Genomic DNA, 17,557 nt, shown 5'->3' with positions numbered 1-17,557 from the left:
TACAGTGGGTGAACAAATTACTGTTGAGCAATTGACAGAATTGAGCATAGTTATGAGAATATCTAGGTATGATCATGTATATAGGCATCACGTCTGAGACAAGTAGACCGACTCCTGCCTGCATCTACTACTATTACTCCACTCATCGACCGCTATCCAGCATGCATCTAGAGTATTAAGTTAAAAATAGAGTAACGCCTTAAGCAAGATGACATGATGTAGAGAGATAGTTTCATGCAATATGATAAAAACCCCATCTTGTTATCCTCGATGGCAACAATACAATACGTGCCTTGCTGCCCCTTCTGTCACTGGGAAAGGACACCGCAAGATTGAACCCAAAGCTAAGCACTTCTCCCATGGCAAGAAAAACCAATCTAGTAGGCCAAACCAAACTGATAATTCGAAGAGACTTGCAAAGATAACCAATCATACATAAAAGAATTCAGAGAAGATTCAAATATTATTCATAGATAGACTTGATCATAAACCCACAATTCATCGGTCTCAACAAACACACCGCAATAAGAAGATTACATCGAATAGATCTCCACAAGAGAGGGGGAGAACTTTGTATTGAGATCCAAAAAGAGAGAAGAAGCCATCTAGCTAATAACTATGGACCCCGAAGGTCTGAGGTAAACTACTCACACTTCATCGGAGAGGCTATGATGATGTAGAAGCCCTCCATGACGACGGCCCTCTCCGGCGGAGCTCCGGAATAGGTCCCAAGATGGGATCTCGTGGATACAGAAAGTTGCGGCGGTGAAATTAGGTTTTTGGCTCCGTATCTGATCGTTTGGGGGTACGTAGGTATATATAGGAGGAAGGAGTACGCCGGTGGAGCAACAGGAGGCCCACGAGGCAGGGGGCGTGCCCTAGGGGGGGCGTGCCCCCCACCCTCGTGACCGCCTCTTTTGTTCCTTGGAGTAGCACTAGTAGAAAACGGGCCTATTGTCCCGGTTCGTAAGGGCCTTTTGTCCCGGTTCCTGAACCGGGACTAGAGGGTCGTTACTAATGACCTGACCCTTTAGTCCCGGTTCTAACCAGAACCAGGACAGATGGGCCTCCACGTGGCCTGCGCGCTGAGCCCAGGCAGGAGGGCCTTTGGTCCCGGTTGGTGGCACCAACCGGGACCAATAGGCATCCACGCGTCAGCATTTCTGTGGCTGGGGTTTTTGTTTTTATTTTTTTGAAGGGGGGGGTTGGGGATTTTGGGGGGTTAATTTAGGTATTTCATATATTGTGTTAGCTAGCTAATTAATAGAGAGAAGTGTCCTTTCTTATATATGTCCGTGCTTGGTCGACGGTACGTACTATACATACGAGAGGACTAGACACGCTAGCTAGCTAGTAAGCAAACGAAGGAAACAGAAGATCGTCATGAACATATATGCATACAGAGAGAAGTGATATCGACCACCTCTCCTTCTCCGAGAGATTGGTCAAACAACAAGTTCTCGTATATCTATCTGACACTGCCGGCTACATATATACAATAATTATCTCTTACAAATATAATCTCCTAAACTACGGACGCATGGTCCACATAGTATTCTCCGTCTTCAGCGATCACGTGGTCAAGAAAGAATGCCGCCAATTCCTCTTGAATTGCTCGCATGCGATCTGGTGGTAGGAGTTCATCCCGCATCCGAAACATCTAATTTGAAGAAGGGGGTCAATACATATATATATATATGAATGAATGAAACTCAACACAAATGATGGTAATAAAATAAAATTGTGAATATTGTTATTTACGCACTTCATATTGTTCGTCAGAGTAGCCCCGCTCACAGGTTGTGTGGCGGATGGACTCGCAAACGTAGTATCCACAGAAATCATTCCCTTGTTCTTGCCACAACCACTTTACAAAAAATAGAGGTTAATCAAACTGATAAGTAAGAATGCCAAATGGTATTGATGAAACTAGCGCTTGAATCACTAGGAGATGCGCGGAACATGCTACTATAGTACTTACTTTCGGGTGTCTAAATTCCAGCTCCTTCGGCAGTCCCGGAGCTTTTTTGGTGAATTTTCTCCAAACCCTGCCAGACAAAGAAACCAATTACTTGAAATCAGAAATGAACAAAGTTGCTGATATGGTGGATAATGATTGATTTAACTTACTTCTCGAGCATTTGAGTCATGTCCGCATACTCCTGGGGATCTTTTCGTTTAGAGTCCAAGATAGTTACTACTCCCTGCTCAAGCGTAATCTCTAGGAGAATATAGTGGTACCTGCGCACGCATGCATAACTCATCAATTACATTACTATAACCTGGACTAATATATAAGGAAAACCGAATATGCACAAGACAGTAACACTCACTTGAAGTTGTAAGGAAAGAGTATTATATCTTTGTTTTCATTTATTTTGAATGATCATAGCAAGTTGGCCTCGGTATCTGCGGCATGAAATTTAACCTCAGTTGCATCTATGAGATATGTGTTAATGAACCCAATATCATCGACTTGTCTTTTCTTCAATTCGGCGATCTTCAATCTGCATAATATAGTGAGGATAATTATAAATACATGCAATGAAAGAGCTGAGCTATATAGAGAGACTTAATGACAGAAGTAGTAGTACTTACAGACAGTAGCAGGTGACCGTTGCTTTATCGAGGGCCAATTGATTGAAAAACTGATAGAACTCCTCAAATGGAATAGGCAACAGATCAATTCCAATGAGGTCATGCTCCTTTTTAACTCTCACATACAAAGTACTCCTCCCCCTAGACTCTCTGCAGATTTTCAAGTACCAATCATAGACGAGGCGATCGTCGGAGCAGCTCCTTGGAGGTGGAGGACGGGGCGGCTGAACCAGCGGGACGGCGAGATGGACGATGGATCCTCATCCGGGGAGGTGGACGAGGGACATCGAGCTGTTGCGGTGGACGGCGTCGTCGGGGAAGAGGCTCCGGCTGGGCAGCGGTGACGTGGCAGACGGAGGAGGGTGGGGTTTCGCGGCTGGAGCGGAGAGGTTATGGCGGCATGGGATTTCGAATGGTGAAAAGGGGGCGATGGAAGGGGGTGAAGCATGACTTAGGGACGCGCTTGTCCAAAATGTAGGGTGTGTTACAAAAGTACCCCCCACCGATTTGAACTAGTGGCCCTTTCGGCTCAGGGTTAGAAGGGGGATTTCGGGTGTCGGGATTTGGCAGCTGGAGGGAGTTTTCGTGCGCGTTGTAATTTCGGGATAGCAAGGCGCGGGTTGTGAAGGCGCCAGTTTTGGGAGCACGATATCTGAATTTTCGGGATATAACTAGACGCGGGTTGAATTTTAGGGACAAGCCTAACGTGTAGTAATATTGTACTTATACGTACCAAATCAATTCGCACTTCCCTCAACCAAAAAGAAAACGAAAAAAATAAAACTATCCACACCACACAAAGAGAGAGTCTTGCCCCATTTTACTATATGAATGCTATTCAAAGCTACTCCCTCCTTCCATCTATATAGGGCCTAATGCGTTTTTCGATGCTAACTTTGACCAAATATTAGAGCAATGATATATGACATGCAACTTACACAAAGCACACCGTTAAATTCGTCAGTGAAAGGTTCTTTTAATGATACAATTTTCACATTGTGCATGTCATGTACTATTAATCTTGTCAATAGTCAAAGGCAGTCTTTAAAATCTCATTACGCCCTATATAGATGGAAGGAGGGAGTATAAATCCATGTTATGTCCGATTAAATTTTTTCGCTTGTTGTATAATGCATGTAACCTACTCATACCAACATTTTAGTGCACTCCAAATGTCTATACTACCGCTGCAATTCGAACTAAATTTGAATTCGTTTCTCTATTTCAATAAGAATCTACAATCATGATTGTTGCCAACTTCAACCATCATAGTTTCCTTGCTATCCGCCAGATATAAATCGGACGGCCTATAATGCAGGATAGCAGGCACACCATCATCAACTACTCCTTTTTTTATAAGAGTAGAGATAAGATAAATTAAATGTAGTATAACATGTTCATAACCACACCATGTCTATCACCGTTATATATATTCACAAATGCGTCGGTTTGAAACACTATGATAAATTCTTCAAATATCTGAATTCGCTTTTTATAATGAAGTATATATGATCTTTATTCGTCTTTTACACCCACACAACCCTCTTATCTTTGTACCTAGCACTAACTTTCTCTTGTGCATGCACACGCCCGCATCCTTCTCACCCACCCTCAGCATTCTCTAGCTCCATCGCGCAAATTCGTCTTTTCACTTTAGGTCGTTCACCCACGGTGTGTGTAGGCCCCCCAGCTCCTTCTTTACGGCACACATCGATTGATATGCCTCTCTAGCGAGGTGTGCCTAGCACAAACACAAGCTTCCCCTCTTCTCTTGTCACCGTCCATGCCTCACTCCCACCACTCTTTTCATCGTTCTCGTACTCGCACACTCCTCCCCCCCTTGATATAGTATGCCTCTCGTACCACCTCCTACATGCATCCCTCTCTCTCTATCCTTCTCCTCGTGCCTCATTAGCTTCTAACACACACATGCATGTATACCGATCGATCTCCCAACATATACCTAGATCGACTTTAACTACCCCCCCCCATCGATAGACGTACCTCACAAGTTATGTCTCTCCTTTCTCTAACAAAGGGCGATTGATCTTCCTATGTAGTTACGTCTGCTTACCATAGCCACATCGTCCCCCCTCATCATTCGTGCATGCCTCCTGACCCGTCTCTCACACGCACGTGCACAGACAACAAGCAGCCATCTCCTCTCTTATTGATATTGCGGGCGTGCCCTCCGTTTGTCTAGCAAGCCTATCCCACCATTTGTTAGAAGCAACTCCACTACCACCCCCTCCAACACTCTAGCTCTGTCTCTTTCCCAACCTTATTCCTCTCCTGCACATATGCATGGATGCCAATCGATCTCCCTTAATACATGAGGCAGATCGATCTCCTTAATACATGAGGTAGCACTACTAGGGAAAACTTTATACACAGAAATTTAGCAACAGCGCGGGTCAAAAAAGGGCACTAGTGCTAGATAGCAGTAGCGGTTCAGAATAAACCGCGCTGCAGATACGATTGTAGCAGTAGCGCGTGTGGCCGTAAAAGCGCTACTAATAATATTCCCATTGGTGGAACGATGGGCTACGCATAGCCGTAGCAGGCTTGCAGGAAGCGCGCTACCGCTAGGGCATGAGTAGCAGCGCGTTTCCCAGGAAGAGCGCTACTGCTAATGGAAATAAAATAAAATGAAAAACAAATAGAAAAGTAAATGAAAATGAAAGAAACAGAAAAAGGAGAAAGAAAAAAATAAAATGTAAAGCAAAATAAATGAAAAAGCGAAAAAAACAGAGAAAGGCATAGCTGTAGCGTGTGTTAGTAAAAGGCGCTATAACTAACGTAGCTGCAACGCGTTTCCCGGACCCCCGCTATAGAAACAAAAAAGGAAATAAAAAGGGAGAAAATTACATAGCTATAGCAGTAGCACGTTTTGCAAAAAGCGCTATAGCTACCTTAGCTATAGCGCGTTTTGCGAAACGCGCTACCACTAGTTTTGACTTAACCAAAAAGCCGTTTCCCCCCGGCCACCACTTGCCCCCCAAATCTCTCGACCCACCCCGCCGCCGTCTCCCCGATTTGTCGTCGCCCCACTTCGCTGCCGTCTCCTGCCGACGTCGACGCCACCAGAGCCGTGCGCCGTCGACGCCACCGGAGCCGCCCCCAACGCCACGGAGCCGCGCGGCCTCATCAGCGCCACCGGAGCCGCCGTCGACGCCACCGGATCCTCCCTCGCCACAACTGCCTCCCTCGCTGTCACCGGAGACGCCCCTGCCTCCCTCGCCACCACCGGAGCCATCCTCTGTAAGCCCCGACCCCTCCTCTCTCTCATGCATAGTTTAGCTAGTTTAATTATGTTAATTATCTAGGTTAGGGCAAAATTTTAGTTAGGGCTTTGACAGAGAAGTAGTTAGGTTAACTAGTTTAATTAGGTTAATTATCTAGGTTAGTGCAAAACTTTAGTTAGGGCTTTGACAGAGAACTAGTCAGGTTAACTAGTTTAATTAGGTTAATTATCTAGGTTATTTAGGCAAGTTTTATTTTAAAGATGTTCCCTTCCTAGACTTTTATTGCTGATTATATATTTTCATTGAAGTGGTCATGTTGTTTGTGCCCAAGTGGCTTTGTTGTTTCAATGAAGCTGAGTGGCCTATATATGTTTTGCCGGAATGTTGATTCATTTCCGTTCTGGAAAATTTCAGGTTCTCGATTTGTCCGCTTTTTAGCAAAGGTCATGCCGAAATTTTCCGTGAATTTCGGCATGACTTGTGCTACAAACTAGGACATATCGAGTGCCCGGGATTTGCCGCACCAGGAAGAAGTCAAGTTCCTGCAAAACAATAGGCCTTTTTTATGTCATTATTCATTTTATTAGGTCTAGAATTAATTGACTAGATTTAATCATAGGAAACATGGCTAGCAACGATGAAGGACAGGGTTCTGGTGATTGCGACGACGTCTACCGGGCGGCAGACGAATTTTTTAGCCTTGCCGACGATCAACCGATGTTGTTGCTGGGCCCACCGGTGGCATCGGGGACTGAGACCGACACGTAGACCGGTGCTGAGACTGAGACCGGCGCTCAGACTTAGACCGGCATCGAGACCGGCGCTGAGACTGAGACCGGGTGCTGCCTCGGGGAGCGGAGCCGGTGTAGAACCGAAAGCAAAGAGGCAACGGCTTCCTAACAAACTCAGGACTACTAGACTAGTGGTCACGGAGGTGGACGACAGCAATTTTGAGCCAATGGCGCCCGAGGAAGCGCGCGCGTGCTACGGCAATCAAATAGGCTGCATCGTACGGACAACCGCCACCATCAACGATGAGAAACTACAGAAGATAGAAAATATGAGGAGCTCCCTCCTAAAGAAGTTTCACCAGATATTCTTGTTCCTGGCCGGAATGAGAAGGATTATGAAGATCCAGATGAGGACCCGGGAATGAAGAAGATAAACAAACACGCCATGACCAAGTTTAGCGACGCGTTGGCCGCCTGGAAAAATCAAGTGAAAGCAAAGATCATCGACAAGAAGGAACCCTACTCCGAGATTGTAAAGGATAATCCGACAATCATGGAAGAGCGGTTTTAAATATTCAAGGAGGCTTGTGAGGCCGAAGCTGCCAAAAAAAGTCTAAATACATGAAGGGGCTTCAAGAGAGGAACATTGGGAGCCACCACCTCGGAGGCCGTGGTTACGGCGGAAAGAGGTCCAAATGGGCCAAGGAGGATGCGGAAGCTGCGAGTCTGGGCATCCCAGACCCCTTGGCGGATTTTACCATTGTTCCACAGCCGGCCGATCCCCCCGTGTCTTCAAGGTTTCCGTGGCCAGTGTCAAACCGGGCCACGAGAATTTGCCTCCTCCAATACTAGTGGGGGATGATGACGAGACACCGCGGCGGCTTGGTGATTGTTGCAATGGGTGGGTCCTGTTGTGGCCAAAGAGTCTGCTTCGTCTGGAGGCGGTCGGGAGCACACCCACGAGCACGCAGCCTCAGCAAGGTATGAACATCAACACCCCACCTACCCAATTAGCGTCGGGTGTCGGGTTGGGTGATAGCGGACGGGGTAAGGAGGAGGCTCCATTAGTCGCTGATGACGTCGCCATGGATGAGGATGAGGACGACAATGGCGCTGAACAGTATGTCTATACTAGCGCCTCCTCAGGGTTTGAGTGTCATGAGTCGGTGCCTGAATTGCCGTCTCAACGTATTATGGACGACCTTCTGGTAGTAAAGAAGTCTAGGAAGAGAGCGAGGAAAGGCAAAAAAGCTGATTCTATGATCCAGCCGCCTCATCAGCCTCGGCTTCAGGACCATATAGATATCCCCGATGCAGATAAATGGCATATCCCCGGTCAACCAATCCTACCTGCAACAGCGCTACGGGTCAGATTCGATGATCTAAGGAGACTTCATGACGATGTGCTGCGGGTAGAGAAAGGCCTCATCGCCTCGAAATATCCAGGATACCCACTCTACGTGGTTAACGTTCTGCGGCAAATGTCGTATGTCGACAGCTTCCCCGCGGATAAGTTCTTCCTCCGATTCGATTACATATTCGACATGTTTCACGTGAAGAAGCTGGATTTTATGTTTGTCCGCCTTTATGCCTTGCACATGAACTACATCATCGGGGTTGAGCAGATATCTCATATCTGTGTTGCTGACCCGTACTACATGCACGAGGGCTTCTTGGGAGTCTGCGCAAATAACCGTGAATACGCGAGGGATTACAGCGTCAATTTCATGCTTGCCAATAAGGACAAGGAGGCGATTCTCGTGCCTTATCATCCCGTGTAAGTCATCCGCGCTGCTATCCTTCCTTCGATTTCAATCATTCATTTGCACGGCGGAGGCTAATTAATTTGAGGTGTACTTATTTTGCGCAGCGGCGGGCGCGCCGTCCTCATCATCCTCTACCCCCGATTCTCCCACGCTCTTTACTTGGACTCGTCGAAGAACATTCACAAAAAGGATTACACCCACATCAAGGATGTTCTTGACAGTGCTATGTTTTACTACCAAGCAAGGGGTGGAGAGGTCAGGGACAAGAAGAGAAGGGGCGGCAGGGTTGCCTTCAGCCATAAGACCGACTTCTGCTGCATCCAGCAACCGAACGATTATCTTAATGATGGATTCTATGTCCTACACCACATGCTGGAGTACAGACGGGATCACCAAAACCTTCGCATGTCACCTAGATCCGGCGATGCCCATATTCTGCAATGGGCAAAGGACATAGGAGATATCGAGGATCATCGACTTCGAGCTGAGTTCTATAACATCCAGCGCGAACTTGCCCAAATCATCATGAAGGAGATCGTCGGAAAAACAGGGATGTTCTACGGAGAAGGACAAATGTCGCGGGAAGACGTCCGAACATGGATAGCCTCTCAGCGTCTCGACATGAAGCCTTTCACTAAGCTTGACGACTATCTCCCTGACATGGATGGATGGCACGACATGGTGTAGTCATTGTCAATATATGACAATGTGACCGTTTAGTCCATACTTTCTGTATGACAAAACTTTGAGTTATGCATGGTGAAACTTTATTTGTGATGTAATTAAACCGTCCTCCTCCTCGACTAGCGAAAATCACTCTAGTTATGGCATTTTGGGTATGATGAACTTTGTTATTTATGCTTATGATATGTTGTTTCTATTTTTGCCAAGTCTGTCTCTTTCTGTTGCTCAACTATATATGTTGCATATCATCAACTCATGTGACGATGCAGGTGCATAGATCATAGATGGCGAAGAAGTGCTACGCCAGGAGTATATATATGACGAGTGGCCGGAGTGTCAGGCCCAGGTGTACCGGTTTCCGGTTTCCGAGCGACAGGCAGTAGTTAGGTTAGGTTCACGCTAATGCGAGAGAGGGATACGAACTCATGTACTCAAAGTGATAGCTCTCCTCGCGTATATCATTGTTTAGATGGATGACGATGTATTTGCAAGTAATCGAGACTTGTATCGCTATTTTCGAGATGATGACGAGAGACCACTTTGTGTTGGATGATGATTATGATGATGCATGACATGATTTGATGAGACTAATTGTATGTATATGCTATGATTACATTTGTATGTGTATGATATGCTAAAGATTATTGTATAAAGCCTATTCAAATACAAAACAAATATGTAGGGAAAAAAACTAATAAAACTAGTAGTAGCGAGGGGGGGAAATTTAGCAGTAGCGCCGCCTTACTAGTAGCGCCTCCTTGTAAAAAGCGCTGCAGATAATATCAGCAATGCCCTTTCCTAAAGAGCGCTACAGCTATTCATGTATAGCAGTAGCGTGGGACAACAGGTGTTACTGCTATAAGTTAGCTGTAGCGCCTTATTAGTAGCGCCGGCCCCCGCGCTACTGAGAGGCCTAAAACCCGCGCTGCTGCTAGGCTTTTCCCTAGTAGTGTAGGCCTCTCTCCTCCTCCATACATATACCAGCCATTGTACCTCTATAGTTAATTGGGCCTCCCTCTTCCCCCACCACACACCGATAGTCGAGCGCTGCAGGTAGGTATCCATGCCACAGAGACAAACTGCACATGTCCCATCTCACGTTCCAGTAGGCCGGCCACTCTATATCTTTGACGTGGGCACACAAAAATTCGATGGCACTCTTTATCGATCGCGCGCGCACACACACACACACATCATCCCTCTCTTCAATTCTATGGACACCTCAAGCCGTTGATACCTCCACTCGCTTCTCGTGGATCGCCCCCTCTATATATATGTTATATTCAGGACTCTATTTCACACACATTGCATATGTTACATTTTTTGATTGACCCCCCCCCCCAAAAAAAGACTCTCAAGAACCCACACACTATATCTCTCTAGGTTTGTATCTCTCTCACACAACCCCACGTAGGTGGTGTACGTATACAAGAAGAGAATAGATGCACCGTGCACGTACTCACGCTTCGTGCCCAGCCACACCCGCGCGGGTACACGGTGGAGCTCATTTCTTTACGAAATGGCAGCCCACATGCTAATTTGAACGCCTGTAGCGGTAGGTCGTGTACCACGCGTGCACGAAACAAAGTTCGACTTGACGCGTTGCCGCGTTATTTTTAAATAAAGTTATAGCGCTCAATGGCACGTACACAGAATATAAAACAATTTTTATGGAGAAAAAGGTAGTCCGCTCACTATATACAATGGAGCCTACCTGCCTGGTTTGTCGCTCTTCAGAGTATCTCACACAAGGCTGCGGTGGCCTCTCTCTCTCTCATCGTTGGTCACTGATCCGGCCGGATCCCGTCCGCCGGGGGAAAGGGAGTGCGGTGGCCTCTCTCTCTCTCACCATTGGTCACTGATCCGGCCGCATCCCGTCCGCCGGGGGAAAGGGAGGAAGTGCATCGTTTCTCCGTTCGACAGCGCCGAGACAGCACGTCCCGATCTGCGGTACACGCCGTTCTCTCTGACCAAGCTCCGGCGCGGCAGGGCCTACGCCACATTCTCACAGATTCCGCCCGCCGCCGCTCACCTAGTTACATCCCGACGACCTCCAGGTATCCCCTCCGGCCTTGCTCCACTGCCCGTCTTCCCACGTCGCTGCATGTAGATCTTCCATAGTTCTTTGCCAAAAATGTAGCTCGTCCGGCGTACTTTCCATATTGCATTCTCGTCCTCACACCGTTTTAGACAAACACAACCATGGTGTTATCTTCCCTTAGGACAAGGAATATGCTTCTTTTTTGTCGTCGCATGTTTCATCAACTGTTATTGGCCAGTAATTGTTTCATTTCTACCTCTTTTTTTGCAAACAGGGCTATCCATTTCACCTTGTTGTTATTGCGACCTTTTGGTGAACTGCACAAATCACTTTTTGCTTAAGAGTGTTTTGTGCAGTTGTACTAAAATGTCACATGGGCAACGTCTCTACATTTCAGTGCGACTGCACAAAGGGAGATTGGTTTTGCTCTATCCTCCTCATCCAACTCCAAGCCTAATCTTCTCCAACTAGTTAGTCTTAAGAGAGACTGCAAAGGTGACCGGCTTCTATTTATGTGTTTATTGTTTCATCAGCAGTCCTCTATTATCGTAATCACACTTAATATCTTTGGAACAGGGACGCTCAGCTCTATTTTAGTGGAACTGCACAAAATGATCGGAATGTTGCATGCTCCAGACAGCTACTTTTTTCCCAACATGCCTTGTTGATTTAGACAGAGCTGGGGGGGACGTTGCTGCCAATGAAAGCATGGATCAATTTTAATTTAACACCTTCTCACAACTTTGTCTTCAGTTGTGATGTAATTATTAGCTCTGATCTGCTAATAATTGACATGCATTAGCAAGGAAGTTAGTTTTTTATTGTTTCCGAAAGAGCATCGATGGCAAGACACGCGAAACAAAAGCTGAAAGCTCACACCATTGTACAATTTCATGTCGCTGGAAAATTATTTGTATAGTACGTCAATCATATAAACAAATGATGGAAGCTTGATAGCATTGCGAGAAGCCTCTTCATCATCAGGGTCCATGTGCCATGCACAAAATTATACTCCTTCGTTCCTAAATATTTATCTTTTTACAAATTTCAAACGGGCATATTTTAGAGTGTAGATTCACTCATTTTGCTTCGTATGTGTACTCCCTCCGTTCCTAAATATTCTATTCGTCTTTCTAGAGATTTCAACAAGTGACTACATACGGAGCAAAATAAGTGAATCTACACTCTAAAATATGTCTATATACATCCGTATGTGCCAGTCCATTTGAAATCTCTAAAAAGACAAATATTTGAGTAGTCACTCGTTGAAATCTCTAGAAAGACAAATACTCTGGAGTATATTTAAGAACCGAGGGGGTAGTGCACAACCGCATGGGAGACTCAGCCTGGTCGTTGCGCCGCATTAATAGTGAGTAATGAGCAGTCAAATCATAAGCCCCACCTTTCCCACTGTAAGTTGCTCTGAAGAAGCAACCATCAATACGCTCTTCTTTGAATCCGCTCATACTACTCCATCCGTCACTGTTTATACAGCGCGCTTCAGAAAAAAGAAAAAAAATCTATGGGACCAAGGCGACTAGCGATCGGCCTGAAAAATAGCATTGGTAGTTATAGCACGGCGTCTATTACTAGAGGGAATAATGCGTACACACATGCATGCAGTGCTTCCACCTCGGGTACACACATGCATGCACTTACTCCACTCCGTAGTAGTACAGTACATGGAGAGAAAATTGTGGATTTGATTGCGGTTACCACGCCCTAATTAATTGAGCATTAAACCAAACGCGTCTAAAATCTCTCTGGTGGTGGAAATGCATTGAGAGAAATGCATCATAATGAAGCGCGCCCTGTAAACTGTGGCAGAGGGAGGAGTAGTATGAAGGTGCAAAACCAAGTACGCGTATGGCCAGTCGGTCAACGCACCTCCTCTTGGCATATCACTGACATGTGGGACAGGGGTGTGAGCAAACCGATCTCAATTGACGGCAAAGAGCCAACCCGCCGTTCCTTGAGAGAAACGAGGAGCGAGAACACATAGACGGGCTCGCACGGAGGCCAAGATATATTCGAGCATGGTTGGTTGATTGATATCATTCATTACATGTTGGGCTGCCGTTTTCCGCCCTTCTCCGGAATAAACGTGTACTTTATCAGAGATTAAAAAAATAAGAGTACAGACGCTCCACCATGCGTTTCTAGTAGTAGTACTACTCGTACTACTGCACTTGGCTCTTCGCCTCTTCGTGAAGTCGAACAATGATGGTACTCCGCATGTTGGGTACTACAGTGTATGCCTCTGACAATCTGACACCGAATGGACTGATGCATGTCCATCGAGGGTAGGTTGCATTAGTCAAAAGGCGTAAGCGAGCTTCACCTTGTCCTGCAAGCTTCTCCTTGTTCTGCGAGTTGACGGGACACACGAAAAAGTAGTGCTAGTCCATACTCCCTCCTTTCCGGTTAATATGGCTTAATCTTTTTTGCGGGTAAATGAGAGAGCTTTATTCATATATAAGCATTCTTAGGACGATCAGCCAAGACACTGGTCACTAGGAAGCGAGGTACCCCGCAAAAAAAGAAGTAGGAAGTAAGGTGTTTCATCAAGCCAGCTCTCGGCCACATTCAAAGTGCAGCAAGCACGGTTCGCACGAAAATGCGCCGCAAGGTTTGCTGACCAGTTTACATGATGAATAACAAAAAAAGAGGAAATATTACCGAGCGCTACTATTTGTAACAGGATATGAGCCAGAATTAAGCGAGAATTGTGGCGAGTGTTCCATGCAATCAACTTCCATTATCACATGCGAGAACCGTCGAAGAGAACAAATGTGTTGAAGATTGCTTTATCACATTTTAAAATTATAATAAGAGTGCAGACGCTCCTCCATCCGGTTCCTAGTACTAGTATAGTACGTACCTTTAGACTATAGCAGTAGTACTAGTAAACTTTGCGCTTGGCTGTTCGCCTATTCGGGAAGTAGAACAATAATAGCACTAGTAGTATAGTGTATGCTTCTGGAAATCTGACACCGAATTAACTGTTGCACGTCCACCACCTGAGCGAGGGAGAGCTTTGCATTAGTCAAAAGTTTCTCCTTGTCCTGCGAGCCACCGCGCGCAAGCTTCTCCCGTCCTGCAACCTTCTCCTCGTTCGGCAAGTTGACGGGACACGGCAAAGTAATGCTAGTCCATACTGCCTCCTCTCCGGTTAATATGGCTTAATTTCAAACGAGATAAATACACTGTCTGTCACTGTATATTTGTAAAAATACGGTCAATGGACTTCATAATACGCTCATTGCGCTCAATATATATATTTTCCGGTGTTTATACGGTCACTAGCTCACCCTGACTGAGTATGTGTGTGCATGCACGTGTAGGTTGAGCACTTGAGCGTGACCGTGTGTGTTCCGTCATGTGCTCGGACATGCATGCATTAGGGCATCGCACACGTTTTTGCATCCATGTGTACGTGTGACGGTGGCTCCCACTTCATCATCAATGGTGGTGTCGGGATCAACCTCGTCCTCAACATATGCATCTTCACATATCCAATCTTGTGCCATGGAAGCATCTTCACCAAGGAGAACATCATGAGAGGAGGAACATTTCTTTCTTTTGTCCATCATTCTTCCATTGAATTGGATATAAACTAGATTGTCCCTACGACCCACATCTAGTTTATTTCTCCTCTTAGCATCCACCTAAAAATTGCAAAGTAAAGCCTAATCAAGTAGCCATTCACATTTGTTCATAAATAAAGTAAGGAACTACATATCAAATTTGAATAACTACAAGTTGAGATTCAAGAGTTACTTGTTCAAAAACACTCCAATTCCGTTCACATCCAGAAGAACTTGTGGTCAAGTTGAGTATCCTCAAAGGCATGTGCATCAACGTGGGAGTTTGTAGTCCATAAGTTGCCCACCACTCTCCTACATGAGAAAACAAAAACAAAGTATTATGCATCAATCCATCAACCCATAATTTCAGAAATGCAAGAGTATGTAGGAGAACAAGCTTACCGGGATTGAAATTTGCATTCTTTATAGCTTTGGAGGCAGCCAACTTTGCAAACATGCCCTCCTTATTTTTAAACCTTGGCAAGTCTACGTTAAGTGCTTTATTTTGCTTCTCATCATCATCATGATAGAAGGTCTCAATAACTTCCATCAATCCACTCATGACCTCTACATCGACAAATATGCTTGGGGTAGCATAACTATAATAGGGATTCACTGCATATGCGGCCATGTGCAATGGCGTATCTAACCTCCCATTCATCTTGCCCTCCATGGCTGTTGTGATGATCTTATAGTCCTTCTCTGAATTTTCAACCGCAAGCAATATTGCCTTCTTTGCCTCTATTATTTCTCCATACATAGAGGCCATGGACTGTCCATCACTATCAGCCAATCGAAGCACCTTCACCAATGGCTCAAAAACCTTGCATTACAACATACGATAAGCACAACATTAGTATTTAACATATTACATATAACACAAGATGACAAGACACAATTAAAGAACATTATTAATTTTCTTACCTTGATGCAAAGAGACACATTCTTCCAAAATGTCCTACTAATTATCATGGCATGAGCCGACTTTCCTTTCCTTGTACGTGTATGCTTGCATTGTTCCCAAGCATCACTACAACACATCTCCTTTAGTTGTTTCTTCTTTGCAGCAAGACTTTGCAAGGTAAGAAATGCCGAAGCAAATCTTGTCACTCCCGGCCTAACAATGTCTCTCTTTTTTGTATGAGACCTCATCAACGCCATGTTGCATGATGTTCATAAAGAAAAATAGTCATCGCCTTTGCTTTGGTAATTGTAGAACCAAATTGCTTTAATTTACCAACCGCTTCTACCATCAAGTTGAGGGTGTGCGTTGCACATGAGGTCCAAAATATCTTCGTCCTTTTTTCTTTCAACATCCCTTTTGCTCCCATATTGTTTGAAGCATTATCTGTGACTACTTGTACAACATTATCAGCACCTACAAACATCATGGTAAAACACAATAATCAATACATGATGAAAGCTTGAAAAGCAAAGAACGAGAGAAAATAAAAGGTTCAAGATTGATACCAATTTTCTCAATGCATTCATCCACATAATTGAAGATGTAGAGACTTGTGTGTGCATCAGCCGATGCCTCCTTTGATTCAAGAAAAACTGTCCCCAACTTACAATGCACACACAAGTTCATGATGCCCCTTCTTTTCTTGTCTGTCCAAGCATCAGTCATGACAGAGCACCCGGTGATCTCCCTCTCAGCCTCATGTGGCTTCAACAAATCCCTAGTCCTTTCCACCTCCTGCAACAACATCTTTTCTCGGATATGATGTTGTGAAGGTTGCCTCCAATCAGGACCATAACGACCAAGGGCTTCACAAAATTGTTTGAAGTCATCATGATTGATAGCATTGAAGGGTATGTTTTTCTTGTAGATCCATCTAGCCAAATATTGCCCCACTTTGTAGCTTCTCTCCTTGTCGATACTATCATTGATGTTGTGTTGGAATTTTTTCAATGGCACACTAGGATCAACCGGCGCCACAAATTGATCCATAGGCCCAACATTTTTGGGATCACCTTTACCAACTGCACTAAGCTCTTCATCATCCTCAACTTCTATGTTCACTGAGGCCCTTAATTCTTGTGCTTGCTTTTCCTTTTCCACCTTCTTCTTCTTTGCGGCATGAAAAGCCTCCTTGCACCGAGCTTGTTGTTCTGGAGTGGCTATCATACAACTTGTCACCGAGCCTCTGATTTGTGCTATGTGTTGCTTCATCCTATTGACCCCTCCAGACATTTCTTTTCCACATAGCTTGCACTTCACTCTTTGCAAATCATTTGGATCACACAACATGGCAAATTCCCACGCCATGTCACCAGAATCCTTTTTAGCGACTAAGAACTTGCCACCTCAGAAGCGGCACTAGACGTAGCCATCTCCTACATACAAAAAACAAAATACAAATCAAGTAGGGCAGCAAGTTAGCAATAATTTAAGTTAAAGTGTTAAACAACAAAAGTCAATTACCAATTAGGCAATTACTAATAAATTGCATACATACAATTTTAATACAATTAAGCCACCAAACAGCATGAAATTAATAAATTACAATTGCACATATTACTACAGTTGTAACAATTCTACACGGCAATCTTTTGAATCATCAATTCATCATTCATCAAACATGAAGTTAAAGAAATACAAAATACAAAACATGAAGTGGCAGCAACCTCTGCTTGCTGCTATGATGATGTGTTGCTGACCCTTCTCCTTCAACCTGGTCGCCGGCGTGAAGAGAGCAAGGAGAGGCCGGAGAGGGAGGGGCGGCCACCTGCTTGCTGCTGCCCTAGCCGTCGGCGTGAGGAGGCAGCAAGTACAGGCCGGAGAGGGAGGGCGCCAGGGCTGCCACCTGCTTGCTTGCCACAGCCACTGATGAGGAGGAGGGACGGGGTAGATGCGGGAGGCGGGAGGCGGCGAGGAGAGGCGGGAGAGGAAGGGCCGCCG

General features: G+C 45.3%; 1 protein-coding gene across 1 annotated transcript; it reads right to left on the bottom strand.

Moving 5' to 3' along the window:
* Positions 1-13,826: 13,826 nt before the first annotated feature.
* Positions 13,827-16,924, bottom strand: LOC147962233 (uncharacterized). Its single transcript, XM_087534102.1, has 6 exons — positions 16,225-16,924; positions 15,894-16,030; positions 15,055-15,475; positions 14,846-14,964; positions 14,502-14,733; positions 13,827-13,870 (listed from the first exon to the last, which is right to left on the bottom strand). The coding sequence occupies exons 1-6, from the start codon at positions 16,922-16,924 to the stop codon at positions 13,827-13,829; spliced, it is 1,653 nt and encodes a 550-aa protein (XP_087390228.1).
* Between the last annotated feature and the right edge of the window lie 633 nt (positions 16,925-17,557).

This window comes from Triticum urartu, chromosome 7A (genome assembly GCF_056163025.1).
Source record: "Triticum urartu cultivar PI428250 chromosome 7A, HENAU_Tu73, whole genome shotgun sequence".
NCBI classification, from domain to species: Eukaryota; Viridiplantae; Streptophyta; class Magnoliopsida; order Poales; family Poaceae; genus Triticum; species Triticum urartu.
This window is presented reverse-complemented; position numbering and strand designations above follow the sequence as displayed.